Source organism: Trifolium pratense, linkage group LG7 (genome assembly GCF_020283565.1).
Source record: "Trifolium pratense cultivar HEN17-A07 linkage group LG7, ARS_RC_1.1, whole genome shotgun sequence".
Classification (NCBI taxonomy): Eukaryota; Viridiplantae; Streptophyta; class Magnoliopsida; order Fabales; family Fabaceae; genus Trifolium; species Trifolium pratense.
In genome coordinates, this window is record NC_060065.1 from 46,822,372 (window position 1) to 46,845,975 (window position 23,604).

A 23,604-nucleotide genomic window follows, 5' to 3' on the forward strand; every position below is an offset into this window, starting at 1 on the left:
TTCAATTATTTCTATTTCAAACTCTTTTGTTGTATGGTTTTAGTTATTTTAATATTGATCACATTAGAATAAAATCTAAGGATCTAGTGGATATCACATAGGAAACGAAGCTAGTAATCCCGACCAAAGGACAACATACTAGGGCCTATATGAGACCATTAAATTCAGTATCTGCCGTCTTAGTATAGGATTGAAAAAAACGATAATTTCTACCTTGCAGAGTATGTCTGTGGGTAGGGGACAAGTTTTAGGCACACGTGACAACTTATAATTTAGGGGTCCCCAGGGTGATGAGACCAAAGTTCAAACGAAAAAGTGGAGCTTTGGACAATGGTGTCTAAATAAAGTAAGGGTAACCTTTAACTAGGCTCTATAAAAGCTTGTAATAAAAATAGGAACAGATATTGCTTCAAACTTATTTTCAACGGTCTAAATCCTTATCGAGGGGAATAATAGAGCAATCAAGCAGGAGTAAGAGAGGGATCCGACCACACTTAACCACCCCGTGTGGTCACACACATTATTTATTTTTAGTCATTTAATTTATGCATTTATTTCTTGCATTTACTAAAGTACCCGCAAAGATACATTTTTAAACAAACAAAGTGAAGACAAAGATACCATTTATGCATTTATTTTCAGTCATTTAATTTATCCATATTCCTAAGAGAAACTAGTAATTTTGGCACAATTCCTGTTGAGAACGATAAACTTATCACTTTATTACTTGATAGCGACTCTGTGCATTTGCAGAACCACCGTCAGCCCAATTAACCAAATCAGCTACATAAACCCTTTAAAAACTAGAAAACCCCCATTTAAAGAGTTTCAAATTGACTCACTATTTTCTCATCTAAAAATCACTAATTAATAATAATAATAATAATAATAATAATAATAAGAATAATAATAATAATAATAATAATAATAATAATAATAATAATAATAATAATAATAATAATAATAATAATAATAATAATAGCATACATGTAACATTTGTCATGACTCATGAGCGTATAAAAACATATAGTGTATCATCTTCTAATAAGCAGCATCATGTGTTCTATTTTCAGCTCCTTTCTAGTTTCTTTTTTCCCTTTTTCCTTTGAAAACTTCTCTACCTCGATTTGCAATGGAATTCAAAAGCATTATACATTTTCTTCATGGCAAAACAATTCTATTAACCGGTGTTACTGGCTTCCTTGGAAAAAAGTATATTTCTCACTCTCTTTTGAGTCATCTTCTAAGTAATGCTTTAATTATATACAATATGTTTGTTTACTTGTGTGATTTTGTAGTTTTTGTGGAAAAGAAACTTTATCTTCTTGTTAGAGCTAAAGGATTGTGAATCTGCTATATTTAGAGTTCAACAAAATTGCTTATTAAATTAAGGAAGTATCTATTGAATTTAATTATTAAATCTAAAATATTTTTCCGAGTAAAAGAACTATGTTTTGTAGTAATGAGGTCATTAAAAAAATATTTAACATAAATTTCGTGTCAACCCAATTTTCTCTTAAATCAACCCAAATATTATCGGGTTAGAAGAACTATAGTTTCTTGCTCACCCTTGTCGCTAAAGTTGTGATCTAAAATTAATCAAGAATCAAATTAATGGAACAGCGTCATGTCAGCCTAATTTCTCCAACCATTAATATTTATGTGAATTAATGGTTACTAAGCTTTTTAGTAATGTTTCCTTATTGTCCATGGATTAAATTGGATTAGTCATATACTCAATTTCTTTGTTGTTAAAAAAATGGTGAATGTAATTCATGCCATAACAGTAACGTGCTAACAAAGTTTTCATATATAACAGGTATTAGAGCTGGTCAATAAACTGCTATGCCAATATTTTCAGGGGATGTGCCTCGACCTAAATCGAAAAATTAATATTGTTATGCGGCTGGTCGATCTTTATCTACCTTACTTGTTCTTCAATGGCATGTAAGTTGATTGATTCTAATTAGCATAAAAATTAAAATATAATACTATAGTATTTGTTTAATGTATTTATTAATTAACTAAGACAAATGCTTATTTTGTACACATATTTGATGATATGAATACGCAAAGGTTGCTATCAGCCGTAAAACAAGAAGATGTGGAAATTGATTTATTTTACTTTGACTCTCAAATCATTGATTGGGAAGATTATTTCATGAATATCCATATTCTCGGTATCTTCAAGTATGCCTTGAAGTGATGTGTATATGATCAAACAGTTCACTATTTACACCCATTTTTTTATCCAAAAATAAATGTGTGATTATTGTTAACGTATGTTTTATTGTATTAATGGATACTCAAACTAGGTATAAAACGGAGAAAATTTAGCAAGTGTATTTTGATCGAACACATAGGGAATCATTGAAAATTTTACGCATTTTAACATGCGAACGAGTATATATATAAGACATAATATGAATACAAAAAAGTTGCTATTAGCTGCAAAACAAAGAGGTGTAGAAATAGATTTGTTTTACTTTGTCCCCAAATTATTGATTAGGAAGATTATTTCATGAATATTCATATTCCTGGTATCTTCAAGTATGCCTTGAAGTGATGTGTGTATAATCAAACGATTCACTATTTGCACCGATTTTATCCAAAAATAAATGTGTGTGATCTCATATTTTGTATTGGTGATTATTATTTTACATATGTTTTATTAATAAAACTTGTATTCTCATTTGGTAAAAGAAAAGTTATTATTTCATAAATTTCGTTAATGTCGAACAAGAAATTAAATTTTACTAATATTTATCATATAAGTTATATGTGATAAATACTCTTGCAAAAGATCGCTTAAACAGAAGAATTACACACACATATATAATCTCAATATATTTGAGCGATTGTATTAATGAATACTCACATTAAGTATAAAATGGCGAAAATGTTAACAAGTGTATTTTGAGTGATTCATAGGGAATCATTGAACGCATGAGAATGAGTTTTATATATGAGAATGAAAGGAACAATTATTGACCTTTAAATTAAAATTAATTGTTGAGACGTATAACACTCATTTTAAACAGCACATGTGTCTTTCCTTATTCTACCCATTCTCATTAATCACTAACCATTCATCTTTTCCAAACCCAATTTCATATGCAGTTGAAATCTCATTATCCTAAATCCTAATGATAACACGTTCAAACTAAAAATCCCACAAAGAAATTCCCTCATATGTGTGTCATCTTGTTTGAATTTCGATCATAAAAAAAATGAAACCCAACCTACTTTAACGGTTGTTAATTTTAATATTCTCTCGTTAACATATTGCCAACCAGAGTACCAGACAAGCCACTAGGTTTGGTTTAGTGGTGAGGAATTTGGGTAGTACGCTATAGATCCCGGGTTCGATCCTCAACTCATTGAAAACAAAAAAAAACCAGAGTACCAGACCATAATCAATTATTTTTCTTATGATATTATAGTTTTTGTTCACAGTTTCACTAGTAGAAAAATGACATATTACATAAGCGCTTTACATCTGTGGATCATATGTCAGATGTGAAAAGGAATATGGAGTACCTTTTACATCTTGTTTCAATTCTACCTGAAGTAAAGAATACATAGCCACTACTATTTACATCTGGTTTGACCTTACCTAAAGTGAAAAGTCAACGCGGTGGCAATCCTGTAATTACTTTGAAAATTGTCTAAAATAATATTTCATCTGACCATAATATCCTCAGATGTAAGAAGTCATTCAAGTGAATAAAGTCTCTCTCACACACATTTGGAAAAACACGCAGAACCCCTAAATTCATTCCCTCTCTCACGAACTCATTCCCTCGTTGAAGCCGTCTCCCATTCTCGCGCAGCTCTCACTGAAACCTTTCTTTCCATGAAGTTCAAACGCAACTCTCACAAAAATCCTCACTGAAAATCCCTCTCTCACGAAGCTCTCACTGAAACCCTAAAGCTGATTCACGAATCGAAGCTCAATCACGAAGAAATGGGTACTGATTCAATTTCTAAGCTCAAACTTTGGATAGCTCTCAGTGGTTGGGTTGAAGGCATAAGGTAAATCATCAGATTAAATATTACTACCATATATATATTGGTAAAAGAAAGGTGATGTATTTGATTTTCATTTTTTTACCAAATACATATAAAAAATGACTAAATATTGTTTATATTCCAAATCAGATTGAGTATTGTATTAGAAAAAGTTAAATTAGTTACAAAAATAAAAAATTAAGTCAATCTCTAACTTTTTTTGTATTTCTAATTTGTAAAACAAATAAAATATTTTTTTTATTTATATTTCTAATTTTAGTCTATATTTCAACTTTTTCTAATATACACTACTAGAATTACGAAATTTACCTGCAAATTTTCATGTATAGTTTTGAAACTTAATTATTTATCATGTTTTTTCTTCAGGACCATAGACAGTATAGTCGTTGCTTATGGTAAAGGAAAATTGACAAGCTTCTTGGCAGATCTCGATGCTGTTTTTGATGTGGTGAGTTGCAAAATATTGATAGTACTATAGACCGAGTGGTAATCCTGGGAATATTTATGGTGTGCAATTTAACATTATAAAAATAAAAAAGGTCATAAACAGTTTAAATTTCGAAGATGGCACTCAACATTACAGAGATGGTTTTTTTTTCACTAAAAATATGTATTCATTCATTCAAATTGAAAATACATAGATTTTAGAGATGGTCATATGCAGACCATAAATGAAATTAATATATCTTAATTTTCATCAATTTGACATGTTGATTCATTAATTTATGTTTAATTTGGAACAGATACCAGCAGACATGGTGGTAAATGCAATTATAGTAACTATGATGGCTCATGCAAATCAACCTAGTGATGATCATATGATATATCATGTTGGTTCCTCTGTTAGAAATCCAATAACATACCGTACTTTTAGAGAATATAACTTTAAATATTTCACGGTAAAACCATGGATAAACAGGGATGGAAAACCGGTTAAGGTTGCCAGAGGTACTATGTTTAACAACTTGGCTAGCTTCCGCAGATACATATTCATACGTTACTTGCTTCCTTTAAAGGTACTTATTTCAAATCCTTAATTTCAATTGTTCGTATTCATAATTTATGAAGAAAACATTAACATAACAACTAATATTTTCTTATTAAAGAAAAAGTGTATGTGTGTAATTTACACATAAATACAATACAAACAAAAATTTAGTAATAGTTGTATACACAAATAAATTATAAAATGAGGAATTTTAATAAAAATACTTATAAAAAGCGGCAAAGTGATAAAATGCTAATGAGAAGTGGGAATATTCATTGTTTTGTATTTTTTTTATACTAAAAGGTCAAGAGTATTATTTTTAAGTTCAAGGTAGTCAAAAATTGAGAAGGTTGGAAACTTGAAGATATTGCAAAATATAAAAAAAGAACTATTTTTCTGAGTAAAAAATATTTAACATATATTTCGTGTCAACCCGATTTTGTCTTAAATCAACTAGATCTATAATGCACAAATATTAATTGGTTTGTTCTAGTTTAGGAACAGGTTAAGATGTTCAAATTGACCCAATCATATTTTAAGGAAGAACTAGAGTGGGTTAGAACTCGTTTCTTGCTCACCCTTAGTCGCTAAAGTTAATTGAGGACCAAACTCTTTATGTGAATTAATGGTTACTAAGCTTTTTAGTAATGTTTCCATGTTGTACATGGATTAAATTGAATTAGTCGTACTCAATTTCTTTGTTGTTAAAAAAAATGGTGAATGTAATGCATTCCATAACAACAATGTGCTAACAAAGTTTTCATATATAACAGGTATTAGAGCTGATCAATAAACTTATGTGCCAATATTTTCAAGGCATATGCCTCGATCTTAATAGGAAAATTAATACTGTTATGCGGCTGGTCGACCTTTATCTACCATACTTATTCTTCAATGGCATGTAAGTTGATTGATTCTAATTAACATCTAAATTAAAATATAATACTATAGTACATGTTTAATGTATTTATTAATTAACTAAGACAAATGCTTATTTTGTACACAGCTTTGATGATATGAATACACAAAGGTTGCTATCAGCTGCAAAACAAGAAAATGTAAAAATAGATTTATTTTACTTTGACTCTCAAATAATTGATTGGGAAGATTATTTTATGAATATCCATATTCCCGGTATCTTCAAGTATGCCTTGAAGTGATGTTTATATGATCAAACAGTTCACTATTTGCACCCTTTTTTTATCCAAAAATAAATGTGTGATTATTGTTATCGTATGTTTTATTAATAATCTCAATGCATTTGAGCGATTGTATTAATGGATACTCAAACTAAGTATAAAACGGAGAAAATTTAGCAAGTGTATTTTGATTGAACACATAGGGAATCATTGAAAATTTTACGCATTTTAACATGCGAACGAGTATATATATAAGACATAATATGAATACAAAAAAGTTGCTATTAGCTACAAAACAAAGAGGTTTAGAAATGGATTTGTTTTACTTTGACCCCAAATTATTGATTGGGAAGATTATTTCATGAATATTCATATTCCTGGTATCTTCAAGTATGCCTTGAAGTGATGTGTGTATAATCAAACGGTTCACTATTTGCACCTATTTTATCCAAAAATAAATGTGTGTGATCTCATATTTTGTATTGGTGATTATTATTTTACATATGTTTTATTAATAAAACTTGTACTTTTAAAAAAATAAAAAATAAAAAAATAAAAATAAAAAATAATAATAAAACTTGTATTTTCATTTGGTAAAAGAAAAGTTATTATTTTCATAAATTTCATTCGATTGAAATTAAACTTCTACTTTAATCATATTTTTCGTTAATGTCGAACAACATATTAAATTTTACTAATATTTATCTTATATGTTATATGTGATAAATACTCTTGCAAAAGAACGCTTAACACAAGAATTACACACACATATTTAATCTCAATATATTTGAGCGATTGTATTAATAAATACTCAAACTAAGTATAAAATGGCGAAAATGTTAACAATTGTATTTTGAGCAATTCATAGGGAATCATTGAACACATGAGAATGAGTTTTATATATGAGAATGAAAGGAACAATTATTGACCTTTAAATTAAAATTAATTGTTGAGACGTATAACACTCATTTTAAACAGCACACGTGTCTTTCCTTATTCTACCCATTCTCATTAATTACTAACCATTCATCTTCTCCAAACCCAATTTCATATGCAGTTGAAATCTTATTATCCTAAATAATGATAACACGTTCAAACTAAAAATCCCACAAAGAAATTCCCTCATATGTGTGTCATCTTGTTTGAATTTCGATCATAAAAAAAATGAAACCCAACCTACTTTAACGGTTGTTAATTTTAATATTCTCTCGTTAACGTATTGCCAACCAGAGTACCAGACAAGCCACTGGGTTCGATCCTCAACTCATTGAAAACAAAAAAAACCAGAGTACCAGACCATAATCAATTATTTTTCTTATGATATTATAGTTTTTGTTCACAGTTTGCATTCATTAGTTAATTCAAAAAAATTTAAGAATGGAACCTACCCTAAAAACAATGAGGTAACATAGCTCATGTTGGGTGATTGTTATAAATGAGGTGACATGACGCAGTACGGACGCGTGAAGGAAAAGCAAGCGCTAATCCTATAATAAAACACAGGTTCGCAAGTGACAAACCTGTCAAATAAGGCTCTGGAATCCACCAGATTTCCGGAATCCACTAGAAAGAGTAACTAATCTAGAATCCACTAGACTTCCGGAATCCACCAGAAGAAGTAATTTGGAATCTACCAAATTTGAGAAAAATCTCTTAATTTTATTAAATCAAAAGGTTGCCTTCAAAGCTACAATAATTTAGCTTAAATATGAGTGAAAAATAAAATTAACAAATCTCCTAAAAGATTGTAAAAATAAAAACAACAAACCTAGCTAAATAAAAATTACAAATCTTCCTAAAATATAAAAATAACTAACCTAGGTGAAATATAAAAATAAGAAATCAACCTAAAATATAATAAAACTAAATCTAACTAAAATAATAATATACAGAAGAAATCCTCCTACATATTGACATGACCGTAACATTTCTCTTAAGGGCTAGTTTGTTATTATAATTTTAAACATCATTTAAAAATAAAAAATATATATTTAATTAAAAACGGTCCGACTCGATTGAACCCCGGTCCGACCAATTGAACCTTGAATCGGTAAGCTCGCCGGTTCGATTATCGGTCCGATTTTCACAACCTTGCTAATTACTAACAATTCCCCCTACTCTCTAACAATACACTAACAACTAATATTTGGCAATAAAATAATAAAAAATAAATTTGTCTATTTTTTATAATCTTAAGGGGATATATATATATATAAAATGGAAAATGCTAAACAGCCGGGGCACTGTTTAAGGAAGCAAATATAGTAATATAACATTGAACTTTGTGCAGTCAACGCCTCGAAAGTCTAAAATGTATTATTTTCAATTTAAAAGTTTTCTTTTTTGGTTTCCTTAACCAGTGCCCCAGAGACACCGGTTAGCATAACCCGTATAAAATTTCAACGGTTTATGCATGTTAGATGTTGTCTTAATTATATATATGGCATCAATATATATGAGCAAGTGTTTGTTTGTGTGTGTCAAATCGGTTGGCACTTTGCAGTTCTGATGATATAAATCTCATGGGAAGGTAGGTCATGTTCTCTAATTAAGTGCTTGAAGATTGTTATGAGTGGTACAGTATAGGTATTGTATATTGAATTGACACGTTACGTTTTGCATGCAATGCAGCATCTTCAATATTTTTGCAGTGCATGCAGCAGTAGCACCTTCAATTCATTATGAGCTGTATTAATTAATGTGACATCAATGACTATACTATGCGGTGATGAAATCGAGTTACTTCATCATGTGAAAAAGCTATGCGGTGACATGTGATAGTGTAAAAATCAGACATGTGAAAACCCAATTTATTCCATCCAACCAAAACACACATGAATGAAAATACTAGTTTTTCAGTCGGTGTGTTGTGGTGTGCTTCCTGCTTCATGTATATTATTTTTAGAATGAACTTTGATAATTCTGGAAATAATATGAATTAAAAAAATGTGATGCGTTATTTGATTTTAAATCATATATATTAGTAGATATTTTACTAAGTTAAGAGAATAGTAAGTATTAAAGACCTTTTAGAAATACATGTGTCGATATATTCAAAAATCCTCATCGTCTTTCACAATAACGTGATAGGTGGAACTGCAATTAAACGACTTATTAGCAGATTAATAGATCATTTCGGAATGACATGTATACAAGAAAACCTGGTTAAATCCCAAATTTGCAAATAAGTATTTAAAAATAAATAAATAAATAAATTACAAATTGTTTTTTACAAACTAAATTATAATTTTTATTTTATTATATGTAGTTTGTAAAATAATTTTGTTATATAAAAAAGTAAAAAAAACATTTTATGAATTATTTTTTAAAAACTTTGTAAACTTTTTTTTAAATAAAAAATAATTATTAAACTTTTTATTAAAAAAACAATTTTTAATACATTTTTATAAAAGCAAATATTATTATTTTTTAATTAAAACATATTTTTAATTTTTTTAAAATGTCACATAAGCAATTTATAGTCAAAAAAGTCAACGGGGGGCTAGCAAATACAAAAGGGGGTAAACTTGGAGGGCCAAAATCAAGCAATTGAAACTTGGAGGGCTAAAATCAAGCAATTGTGAAACTTAAAGGGTTAAAATCAAGCAATTGAAATGTTGGGGGCCAAAATCAAGCAATTGTGAAACTTGAGGGGCCAAAACTGCATTTAAGCCTATTATTAATAATCAGTCTATGTACAAGACGAACAGAGCCGGGAGAAACAGGACTACAAAAACAAAGGCGCTGTATATAAGCGGAATATCAATGAAGAAAATAAAAACCGACACCACTTAATAGAAGTCTACATCTAATCTCATTCTCAGAGAGACACTCCTCAGCCTCCAGACCAGCAAAGAAGACACAAACTCAACTCATAGATATGCCACGAAACTTTAACTCTCAATCTCGAATCAAAAGTGATCGGCGCATCAGAACCCAAAAAGTATCTCTGTGAGCCCAAAATTGATGTGACAACGGTAGAAAGAAAGCTAGGCAGATAAGTTCTAGCTAGCTCGCAATCTGCTTCCAAACCATCAACGCCGATGTGAAAAAGGTCAAACCAAATACAAAGAAGCCTGCAAATCTCAGCAGATTTGAAAACCAAAAGAGACTCAATAAAAAGAATCCTGCAAATCTCAACAGATTTGGAAGCTTTTGACCGCACCCAATCTAGGTTTATGATTTTTTATTGAATATCGTTAATTTTGATGAGTTTCATAACATATCAAATAATTTTCAATTTCTTTTTGAAAAATTATGAATAATCTATATAACATATAAGTTCTTTTAAAAAAATTATGAATAATTTATAGGGTCATGCTAACTGGTGCCCCCGGGGCACTGGTTAAGGAAACCAAAAAAAGAAATTTTAAAATTAAAAATAACAATGTTTACACTTTCGAGGCGTTGACTGCACAAACTTCAATGTGATATTACTATATTTGGTTCCTTAAACAGTGCCTTCACTGTTTAGCATATAACATAAATTTTTAATACAACGGTGAAATTTATAAAATTCGTATTTATTATAATATTATTTATTACTTGTGCATCATTACCATTATATGTTAGACGTTGTCTTAATTATATGGCATCAATATATGGGCAAGTGTTTGTTGGTGTGTGTCAAAGTTTGACACTTAGCAGTTCTCATAATATAAATGTCATGTAATGGGAGGTCGTGTTCTCTAAGTGCATGAAAAATTTTATGAGTTTTGCCACGTTACGTTTTGCATGCATGCAGCACCTTCATATTAATTATTCTTCGTGTGCAGTGCAGCACCTTCATTATGATGCTGTGTTATAATTATTTTTTGTTTTATGTGATAATGACTATACTATGTGGTTATGTGTCTCCATCGGTTTGAATAAAGTTGGTGATGAAATCGATCGAGTTACTTCATCATGTGAAAAAAAGCAGACATGTGATACTGTAAAATTGATACTCCCTCCGGTGTAGGCATGACAATAAAACCCATATCCGTGGGTACCCGCCCAAATTATACCCACTTTGACGGGGAAAACCCGAGTTGACTGGGTTTGGGTTTTCCCCGATTTCAAAAGATGGGGTTGGGGCGGGTAATGGGTACATTGATACCCACCCGAACCCATCCCCGAACCCGTCCCATTTATACTAAAAAATATATTACACATTTTTTAAATTAGAAACGGTTAAACAATCTCTTAAATTACATTCATATATTTTTTATTTGAGTATTAAACAAACTATTTTCTCTATTTTTTTTCTTTATTTAAAAAAAATATTGTTGAGAGAAAATAATTTTGGATATTTAACTTTTTTTTAAAATAAAAAAGCTAAAATACAATCTAAATTCATGTGGAAAGAAGCGTAACGGGGATGCCCGAAACCCGTTGGGGATACCCGATCCCCGTTGGGTATGGGTTTGAGGTTGTCCTTTTTATCCCCGCTCGAATTTGGGATGGGTTTGGGGAATACCCGAACTTTATGGGTTTGGGTTTGGGGAGGGCAAAACCCGTCCCTACCCCGCCCCATTGCCATGCCGACTCCGGTGTAAGAAGAGAAATTTTATTGTTTAAAATCTAATTAATGTATCTAGTCTATATTATTGACTAAATACATTAAATTTTTAATTAATCTAAAAAGTAAAATTTCTCATATATTAAGGATAGGAGGAAACGGAGGAAATAATCTATTACTCTCTTGGATCTTATATACTGTAAGTACATTTCTTATTGAATATATTTGAGATATAATAATGGGAGCTTCTACGGTACATTCGAATAATTTGAATGTACCGGTACATCAAGTCAGTAAATTGATAAATTAACGATTATTTTTATGAATTAAAAAACTATTAACCGATTATTATATTTTAAAAATGATAATATCATAAGAAAAAATACAATATATTGTTTATAAGCATGATACTAATTTTTCTAATATTTTCTTAGAAAAAAAAAATTCAATATTGACTATAATGATGAATAAAAATTCAAAAAATATCAATTTTAATATTTTTGACAATTTTGATGAATAATATTATTTAGTTACTATAATCATTTTAATGATAAGAAAAATGATTTCCTTTAAAATATATTCATTTACATATTAATTTAGTTACCTGATGTACTGGTACATTAAGAATTATTACATGTACCATAAAATTTGCCATAATTTATGTTCAAAAAATTTTAAAATTTTCTTGGATAGTGGGCAGTGGCGGAGACACCATACAGCATGCTCGGGCACGTGCCCGAGCTGCCCAAACTATTTTTTTTTTTTTATATGAATAGAAACCAGAAAAAGATACACTAAAAAAATAAAGATAGAAGATACGCGTACGACTTCCACTCCACCGCTCTGTAACCAAAGAAATCAACCGCTCTCGTTCTTTCTCTCTCGGCTAGTCTTCGTTTCCTTCAATCTCTCGCCGCTCAATCTCTGCCGACTGCCACCGCTCTCACTCTCTCTCGCTTTCGCAGAATCGCAGCCTAGCCTCTGTTTGAGGTAAGCAAACCCTAAAACCTTATTTTCTTCCTTGCTCTGTTTGTTCCTTCTCAAATCCTAACTAAACTTGATGGTGTTTATGTTTCTGTCTCTGTTTCCTTGCTCTATTTTCTGTTTATGTTTTTGTTACCTATTAAGTTGTTTTGAATTTTAAGTGATTATATGAATAATTGTTAAGCTGTTGCTCTATTTTCTGTGATTGTATACTTTGAAGTTTAAAGATTGTTAAGTTGTTTTGTTTTGAATTTTAAATGTTTCTATTTTCTGTTGTTTTGTTTTGAATTTTAAATTCGTTAAGTTGTTTCTGTTAAGCTATTTTGATTGTTAAGCTGAATTTTTAAATTCAGTTTCTGGTTCTGTAACTCTGTTATTATATTTTGATTGTTCACTTCAAAGTTTAAGATTTCTGCAACAAGATCAATGATGAGTGGTTCAATGACTTGATGATATGTTATACCGAGCGGGAGATATTCAAGTCACTTGATGATATTGATATTATCCGATCCTTCACCGCAAAGAAGTCTCGGAAAGGGCATTTACCTCCTAATTTTATGTAGTATACTATTGGTATGTTATATTTTATCCCTCTTATTTGACTCATGTTTTGTTGGTTTTTTCTAGTTTTTTTTTTTGTTTTAACTCATGCTATCCAAAAAAATATTGTGGTTAAAATTGTGCCCAAGCTCCGCTATAATCCTGGCTCCGCCACTGATAGTGGGTGTATGTGGAGGGAGTAGTTCTTCATGTATCTTATATATATGCCTTTTGTTTTTTTTGTTTACGAAAAAAACGGATTGAGTTATAGTAATCTTCTTTTTTAATTATTTTTTTATAATAAAAATGATTTTTTTAATGACAAATATATTATATATTAATATAAAAATATTTAAAAGAACAAACAAAGAGTACCATATGTACACTACACCAGAATTCAATGAACCTTAAGGTAAGAAATATAAACAAACAAACAAAGAGTACCATAGGTAACTAGATTATTTATATTTTTTGGTTTTGGTTCATAGGCCGAGGTAGTAATATTAATGTTGTTTTCTTAGAATGGTGCAATAATTTGTTAGCTTGCTTTGATTGTATTTACTGTGATTAATCTTGAATTGTAAGGGTTGAGTACCCCTTGTATTCCTTATAATTCAAATTTTACTTATATAAAAAAAAAAAAAAACAGACAAATAAACTTGCAAGGAACAAAAATGCACACTCCAATAAACTAGAACCCCTCAAATGCACCACCACAAGAAGAAAAATACCCTTAAACATAAGAAAAACAAGGATTAATCACATATAGGACAAAACATAAGATAGAATCTAAACATCATTCAGAAAAAGAGAAAGAGGACTTACGGCTTAGATCATGTTCTCTAATTAAGTCCCTGTAGATTGTTATGAGTGGTACAGTATAGGTATTGTATATGACACGTTACGTTTTGCATGAAATCGAGTTACTTCATCATGTGAAAAAGCTATGCGGTGACATGTGATAGTGTAAAAATCAGACATGTGAAAACCCAATTTATTCCATCCAACCAAACACACATGAATGAAAATAGTAATACTAGTTTTTCAGTCGGTGTGTTGTGGTGTGCTTCCTGCTTCATGTATATTATTTTTAGAATGAACTTTGATTTGCTTAGAATTCTGGAAATAATATGAATTAAAAAAATGCGATGCGTTATTTGATTTTAAATCATATATACTAGTAGATATTTTACTAAGTTAAGAGAATAGTAAGTATTAAAGACCTTTTAGAAATACATGTGTCGATATATTCAAAAATCCTCATCGTCTTTCACAATAACGAGATAGGTGGAACTGCAATTAAACGACTTATTAGCAGATTAATAGATCATTTCGGAATGACATGTATACAAGAAAACCTGGTTAAATCCCAAATTTGCTAAAAATATCCTTAAAAACAGTTTATGTAAATGTATACTGAGTTTAAAACTGAGTTTACTTAAGTTCATGTCAACTTGTCAACTGAATTTATGGAAGCTATGTGAATTGAGTTTACTCAGGTTATATAAACTCAATTTACGTATGATTTGAAATCTATTTTATTAGTATATGATCTTATTTACATTAGCAGTTCACGTAAACATTTAACTTAGAAGATTACATTTACTGTCAAATAACCGATTATCCCAAAACCTTAAGGTATTAGGATAGAGCCATATCAATTGTTTTATATTATTTCTAACACGCCCCCTCACGCAAGAGCCCACTTGGGCTTGAAGCGTGGATAATGCATAGACCCACCTACCATATGCTTAAATTCCACTTTTTAATTAGAAAGTGAGGGGAGCGGGGATCGAACTCTAGACCACTTAGTCACAGAGGCTCTGATACCATGTCAAATAACCGATTATCCCAAAACTTTAAGGTATTAGGATAGAGCCATATTAATGGTTTTATATTATTTCTAACATTTACTAACGATTGAATCACATACAAACATGAAATCGCATGAAAAAGGGAGTGCCCTAAATTTTGAAAAAGTATAAATTCACTAACCTATGCAATAAAGTCTTAACAGAATATTTTCAAAAATTCAATATTTCATTGTGATTAATGACACATTAATAAAGTTTGTGAGTTTGTTAACACATTAATGGAGTTTTTGAAGCGAGACATAAAAAAGATGAAAACACGGTTTTTAAAAAATTAAATAAAGAAGGACAATTTTGGTAATATAATTAAATTTTAATGAAAATTAGGTGTAACTAATTTTTTTTTGGGTGTGACTAGAAAATTTCAAAAACTAAACTCTACTGACAATTTCTTACTCAGATCACCACCAAAATCCTACTTTAAATCACAATTAAAATGAGAAAAATATCTTATTATTTTATGGCACATGTTAAGCAATCTAAAAGTAAAAAAAAATGTATTAAAATGAAATTTTTTAAATTTTAAGAAATTGAACGAAAGATTTTTTAGACATATTTATATTTTAAGTTTCTTAACATGTGTCATTTGGTCTATAGTTGCATTTCTCTTATTTTATTCAAGATTCGTTTGATTTGCAAATAGATATGTAATAGACAGAATCACAGAACAACACTTGACACCCGGGAGTGAATTGTCTCCCATAAACAATTCATCCAGTCAAATCATCACCTTCCAATAAACAAATTTAAAAATATAAAAATAAGAGGCAGAATGATCTAATGGCTATCATTAAAATTGGAGAGAATCCGGTGGACAGTGCAGTGGAAGGAATCCTTTCCCCTTGACACCCCTTAAATTATTGGATAATTTTTTATCTTGTGCAATATTTTGTGACAATGCATAAATAAAGTAAGGTGAGAGTTCTCATGCAAAAATAAAGTAAGTTGAAAGTTATTATGAACGCATATATACATTTAAAATAATCGATAAATCATGGTTAGTTAATAAGCATAGTCTTGCTCCAATCACATCACAAAGAGGTTCGTAAGTCCTTTGTTCTATCAAAGTTGCAATTTAATTGATCTGATCTTCAAATCAGATTAAAATGATGGTGAAAGTCAAAGTTGCAACATATAGTTCAGAGATTTGTTCATGAGAGGACTTCCATCCCAGTTGCTATCACATAGAGGCCTTACAAACCATCTATTTTTATCTTGTTCTTTTTCACATATATGGATTTTTTTATAATAAAATAATTTCGGGTTACCTAAGTTTATAATATTTAAAAGCATATCGAATTTGTATTTTAATCTCTAAAAATAAAAATAAGATGTTTTGTGTGAATTTTGATTTTTGGTCTCTAAAAATAAAGAATTTTGATTTTAGTCCTCCTAAAATTTTCTATTTCATTTTTTTCTCCTTGATGGACATATTTTTGATAATTATTATTATTTTCTTTGTATATTTTTTAAACATAATATGAAAATAGAGATGTTTGATATAATAGATAGACATAACATAAACATCTTTTGAACTTAAAAAAATCATAACTTTAACATTAATATAATAAACATAAATTGTTCAACTAAAATCAAAGGAAGGCTTAAAAGAAGGATGGATTAGCATACCAAATAAAATATTGACTCAAATCAATTTTTTTTTTCTCAGAGGTAGTTCATAAAAGAGAATAGAGAAACGCTCGGAATTAAATTATAAAAAACACTATTTCTAATATTATTTTGATTTTCTTAACATTAATCAAAGGAAGGCTTCAAAGAAAATAAGAAATGATGCTAAATTTTCATTAATAAAATAGAAGCAAAAATTAATTTTATGTAAATCAAATGAAAATCTAACTAATCAAATATAATATCCGACAAAACAGAATGAAGCAATTAAATAAATAAATCAAATGATAAAACTATAATTGTTGTAAAGGATGCAATAAGTTCATCATAATATTTTTTTAAAAGGCAAAAATAAATATATATTAACCGAATAATCTTCTGAGCACAAGACGTACCGAAAAGATTACACAATGTCAAGAACAAATAACAATATGAAAACTAATATACTTCCAAACAAATACACAGGCTCAACCACCAACTATGGTAGTTTGAAACTAGATTAAAGTTCATTATCTTCAACCATCGATAAGAATAAAGTTTGATTTTGTCCAACAGTTGAGGTAGAGAGCACTCTGAATTTTTGAATAGTCTCTGATTTCTTTCATTCCACAACCGACACACTTAAAAGCCAAATGAGCTGCATGAAAGATCGTCTCGCACGGAGACCGTCTGAAGAGAAATTAATTGAATAAAATGGTCAGATAACTGCTGAGTGTCAGCCAACGAGAATCCAATCCAAGACCGAACCAATGACCACAGGGAGCTGAAAAAACTGCAAGAAATGAACTTGATTTTGGCCCCTCAAGTTTCACAATTGCTTGATTTTGGCCCCCCACATTTCAATTGCTTGATTTTAACCCTCTAAGTTTCACAATTGCTTGATTTTAGCCCTCCAAGTTTTAATTGCTCGATTTGGCCCTCCAAGTTTACCCCATTTTGCATTTGCTAGCCCCCCGTTAACTTTTTTTACTATAAATTGCTTATGTGACATTTAAAAAACTTAAAAAGAAGGCGAACTACATAAAATAAGAAATGATGCTAAATTTTGGTGTTAATTTGTGGAATATGACAAATATAATAGTCGCCATCAAGGATGGATTAGTATATCAAATAAAATATTGACTCAAATCAATTTTTTTTTTCTTCTTAGAGGATCTAAATTATAAAAACACTATTTTTAATATAATTTTATTTATTTTGATTTTCGTAACCAATTTCCCACACTAACATCTTATTGGTAATAGCTTGACCCTTGAATTATTTTGATAGTGGATACCATACCATATGTAGTCCCTTTAATTTGTAGTCCCTTTGTTTGTGGGTTAGACTTACCCATTGTATTATCATTAATAAAATAGAAGCAAAAATTAATTTTATGTAAATCAAATGAAAATCTAACTAATCTAATATAATGTCCGATAAAACAGAATGAAGCAATTAAATAAATAAATCAAATGATAAAACTATATTGTTAAAAAAAATAAAGTAAAGGATGCAACAAGTTCATTATAATTTTTTTTTAAAAGGCAAAAATAAATATATATTAACCGAATAATTTCCTGAGCACAACACGTGTCAAAAAGATTACACAATGTCAAGAACAAGTAACAATATGAAAACTAATATACTTCCAAACAAATACACGGCTCAACCACCAACTATGGTAGTTTGAGACCAGATTAAAGTTCATTGTCTTCAACCATCGATAAGAATAAAGTTAGATTTTGTCCAACAGTTGAGGTAGGGAACACTCTGAATTTATGAATAGTCTCTGATTTCTTTCATTCCACACAACCGACACACTTACGAGCCAAATGAGTTGCATGAAAGATCGTCTTGCACGGAGACCGCTTGAAGAGAAATTAACTGAATAAAATGGTCAGATAACTGCTGAGTGTCGGCCAACGAGAATCCAATCCAAGACCGAGCCAACGACCACAGGGAGCCGAAAAAACTGCAAGAAATGAATAAGTGTTGAGCTGATTCAACACCGCCGTAACCGGATACACTAAAATGAGCGTCTGGAGAGATGATGTCTCGAGCCACCATGTTTACTTTTGTGGACAACCTGTAGCGTAAGAGTCTCCAATCGAAAAGCAATAAGCTGTTGACAAGTCAAAAATTGATAAACACCACAAACTGAGCAACTCAGTCAGTGTGAGACCGCTACTTCCACCTATCAGGATACTGAGCCTCTAGAGAGAATTAGTGAAGTAATAACTTTCAAACATTTATTTTTAAAGAGGCTAATATAGTATAGTATATATTAATAAAAGCATAAACCAATTACCTCCCAAGATTACAAAGATGGAGAAAACAAGAAACAATACTCAAGGCCTAACCAACACAAGAAAACACATAGGCCTAATTAACCGAAAAAGCTAAATAAACCCCTCTTAAAATCATAAAACTCCCCTTTTAAAGAGTTTCAAATATTGACTAACCCGTTCGACAAAAAAAAAAAAAATATTGACTAACCCTACATCAAATTTTCTCATCTAAAAATCACTTAATAATAATATTATATATAGTATACACTGTCATGTCAACTTAAAGAAATATATATATCATCATCTAGTTTATTTTTTCCCTTTTCAAACAGCATTCTGTTCTCTTCTGTCCTTTATAACACACAAATATCAGATAACTATCAAACATCATTTTGTTCTCTGTTCTCAATTCCTTTATACTTTTTGTTTGGAAAATTTTCTACTTGTAATGGAATCCAAGAGCGTCAAATGTTTTCTTAATGCCAAAACAATTCTAGTCACCGGTGTAACCGGTTTCCTGGGAAAAAGTATCTCTCTCACTCTCTTCTAAGTCATCTTATAGGTCATGGTTTAATTTGTTTACTTGTGTGATTTTGTAGTTTTTGTGGAAAAGATACTCAGAGTTCAGCCAAATGTGAAGAAGCTGTATCTTCTTCTGAGAGCTAAGAATTGTGAATCTGCAAACCAACGTTTCAACGATGAGGTGAATGTTTGTATTTTGCAAGTTTAGAATGATTTGTATCTAAGAATATTTCTTTGATCTTGCTTTGTTTCTTTGTATGTAGATGTTTTTAAGTGTGCTTTAAAGAAATTATACCCTAAATCATGTACAAAAAAAAAGGATAATAATAATAGTAATAACTGTAGATGAGAAGATCAGGGAAGGTTTGTTGCAGTTTGGTTGTAACAATGACTCTAAATTAGCGGTGTAACAATATAGTCCACACTTTGGCCCAATTAGCGCAAGAGATTCCTAACTGTGTCTGGTTGGAAGATACTGTAATTCTTTAGCATTTTTATTTTTTTAAGCTTTATATGCAATCAAGTACATATAATTAATGTTTTCTCTTGAAGGAATCAGATTTAGGGTGTTTTATTTAAACTTAAAAAAAAAAATATTGTTTTGAAAACAATTTAGAGATTCCTTTTGACATTTTTTTTTAAGAAAAAAAATTTCTAAAAAATCTACAACAAGTTTGTCAAAAAAAAAAAAAAACTATGACAAAACTAAAGCAAGCGGACCCTTAGTCGGTAAAGATTTTGAGTAGTATTCATGATATTCTAGGTTCAAACTTTATTGACTCCAATATAATAATTTTTTTTTTTTTGGATAGTTAAGTATAACGATTGTACTATGATAGCTATTTGACCAAAAGAAGATAAAATAAGTTTAATCTGAGTATGTTATGCAGATTATAGGAAAAGACTTGTTTACATTGCTGAAGGAAAATCAAGGTATAAAATTCAACTCCTTTGTCTCTGAAAAGGTGACTATAGTACCCGGAGACATTTCACAAGAAGACTTGAATTTGAAGGAATCAATTCTAGAGGAGGATATTTGTAATCAAACAAATATTATTGTTAATTTGGCTGCATCAACTAAATTTGTTGAAAGGTATATGGTGCAACTGACGACCTAGATAAATTTTCTTTTTTAATAAGTATCAAAATAGTTGTATAGAAGCAGGAGTTCGGACCCCGAACAATTCACCTATTTACTTTTAAGATGAATTTTTTAGTCATTAATTAGGCTAATAATAAACAAAAATTTTTTTTGCAATAACTATAGTCTTTATTAATTGATATTAAATGCAGAAACGATGTTGCATTGAATATAAATACATTAGGAGTCAAGAATGTTTTGGACTTTGCCAAAAAATGTGTTAAACTAGAGGTGGTTGTCCATGTTTCAACAGGTTAGTATATATATACATATATATGTCCATGTTTCAACTATTACTATATTCTTTAGAAGTAATAAATCACAACACTTGACATTTTAATTTTTCCTTATTTTTATTGATTCAATATCTATTAAATCACTATCTCAGTTATAATGATAAGATGAATATTAACATCTACTTCCAAAATGGAGTATAAAGTTTGTTGTCATTATTGATTTTTAAACATTTTTCAACACGTACCAGTTCATGGTGCATGTGTTATCTACATTAAAAATTGTCTTACATTAAAACTTTTTAATTAATGAAAGTGTTAATTGGATAAATTGTGACATTCACAAGAACTTAACAATTTTTTTCCTTATAAATGCATCAGGAGATTCATCCAAGTGGTGAGGAAGTTCATGTAATGTTATTTTAGAAGGGACACATTTGGATTAGAATCTCAAGCTTCCACTGTCAAAGAATCTTTGAAATCATGACCTTCAATTTCTATTGACGTGGTATCTACAGATAAAGTTGCTGCTAAGGAGGCTAAGATTGAAGCATTAGCTGTTGATGGGTGATGAAGTTTAGCTTTAGTTGCTTTCTTTGAAGTATTTTTGTTAAATCAATTATATGTATTTTTGTGTAGTGGACAACTTTAAGTTTGATATTGTTTAGCGTCGTAGTGGTGTACTTGATTGTTACTTTGTAAGAATGACATATATTTGGTGTCAATCCAAAATTGATTTTCTCATATTTTAGAATTATATAAATTACATAAAGTAAATAAAAATTAATATTTGAAAAATTGTATATGTATTTAATTGCTAAATAGACAGAAAAAATAACTTATTAGAGACGGAAAATATGTTTTGTCTCTATAGGTAAATAGACAAAATTATTTGAATTTAGAGACGGGTAATTCTGTCTCCAATAGAGACGGATTTATTGTGTTTTGAATTCAACGTTTAGAAACAAATTTTTATTTGTTAGTGACGGATAAATTCGGTCTCCAATCAGAGACGGAATATAAAATCCGTCTCTGATAGTTTAGAGACGAGGAAATTAACGACAGAATCAAATTTGTCTCTAATTCTGTCTCTAACATCCTCAGTGACGGAATATTTGCATTTTAGAGACACATTTTGTCCGTCGGTATTTAAGATTTTTCTAGTAGTGTTTGTGGAATATGAGAAATATAATATTGACTCAAATCAATTTTGTTTCAAATAAAATATTGACTCAAATCAATTTTTTTTCTTAGGGGTAGTTCATAAAAGAGAATAGAGACACTCGGAATTAAATTATAAAAATTGTTAGTCACCGTTTCTGGAATACTAGTTAAAAAATTAAATAAAATAAATTAATATTAAATTTTGTGTAATTAATCTATTAAAAATATAAAAACACTATTTTTAATATAATTTTATTTATTTTGATTTTCTTAACCAATTTCCCACACTAACATCTTATTGGTAATAGCTTGACCCTTGAATTATTTTGATAGTCGATACCATACCATATGTAGTCCCTTTAATTTGTAGTCCCTATGTTTGTGGGTTAGACTTACCCATTGTATTTTCATTAATAAAATAGAAGCAAAAATTAATTTTATGTAAATCAAATGAGAATCTAACTAATCAAATATAATATCCGACAAAACAGAATGAAGCAATTAAATAAATAAATCAAATGATAAAACTATAATTGTTGTAAAGGATGCAATAAGTTCATCATAACATTTTTTTAAAAGGCAAAAATAAATATATATTAACCGAATAATCTTCTGAGCACAAGACGTACCGAAAAGATTACACAATGTCAAGAACAAATAACAATATGAAAACTAATATACTTCCAAACAAATACACAGGCTCAACCACCAACTATGGTAGTTTGAAACTAGATTAAAGTTCATTATCTTCAACCATCGATAAGAATAAAGTTTGATTTTGTCCAACAGTTGAGGTAGAGAGCACTCTGAATTTTTGAATAGTCTCTGATTTCTTTCATTCCACAACCGACACACTTAAAAGCCAAATGAGCTGCATGAAAGATCGTCTCGCACGGAGACCGTCTGAAGAGAAATTAATTGAATAAAATGGTCAGATAACTGCTGAGTGTCAGCCAACGAGAATTCAATCCAAGACCGAACCAACGACCACAGGGAGCTGAAAAAACTGCAAGAAATGAATAAGTGTTGAGCTGATTCAACACTGCCGCAACCAAATACACTAAAATGAGCATCTGGTGAGATGATGTCTCAAGCCACCATGTTTACTTTTGTGGGCAACCTGTAGCGTAAGAGTCTCCAAGCGAAAAGCAATAAGCAGTTGACAAGTCAAAAATTGATTAGCACCACGAACTGAGTAACCTCGATCAGTGTGAGACCGCTACTGCCACCTATTAGGATATTGAGCCTGCAAAGGGAAATCGTGAAATAATAGCTTTCAAACATTTATTTTTAAAGAGGCTAAAATATAATATATATTAATAAAAGCGTAAACCAATTACCTCCCAAGATTACAAAGAATGAGAAAACTTCAAGACATAAATAAAAATAGAGTAAACATTTATTTTTAAAGAGGTTAAAATAATATAATATAATATATTAATAAAATGGGAACCAATTACCTCCCAAGATTACAAAGAAGGAGAAAACCTCAAAGCACTAATAAAAATCAAGTAAACAAGAAACATTACTCGAGTCCCAACAAACACAAGAAAAATATAGGCACATGATGACAGCCAATTATATGATGTTT

At 29.9% G+C, this 23,604-nt stretch overlaps 2 protein-coding genes across 2 annotated transcripts in view; both read left to right on the plus strand.

The window, feature by feature from the left end:
- Window positions 1-6,282, plus strand: part of LOC123895444 (fatty acyl-CoA reductase 3-like) — an 84,600-nt gene extending 78,318 nt beyond the window's left edge. The window contains exons 8-10 of the mRNA XM_045945801.1: window positions 4,776-5,048; window positions 5,794-5,921; window positions 6,027-6,282. Coding sequence (XP_045801757.1) covers window positions 4,776-5,048; window positions 5,794-5,921; window positions 6,027-6,180 — 555 coding nt within the window. The 3' untranslated portion in view covers window positions 6,181-6,282. The remainder of the gene's footprint in view (window positions 1-4,775; window positions 5,049-5,793; window positions 5,922-6,026) is intronic.
- A 13,119-nt stretch (window positions 6,283-19,401) lies between these two features.
- Window positions 19,402-21,250, plus strand: LOC123896522 (fatty acyl-CoA reductase 3-like). Its single transcript, XM_045946899.1, has 5 exons — window positions 19,402-19,480; window positions 19,553-19,656; window positions 20,366-20,568; window positions 20,769-20,869; window positions 21,231-21,250. The coding sequence occupies exons 1-5, from the start codon at window positions 19,402-19,404 to the stop codon at window positions 21,248-21,250; spliced, it is 507 nt and encodes a 168-aa protein (XP_045802855.1).
- The last annotated feature ends 2,354 nt before the right edge of the window (window positions 21,251-23,604 follow it).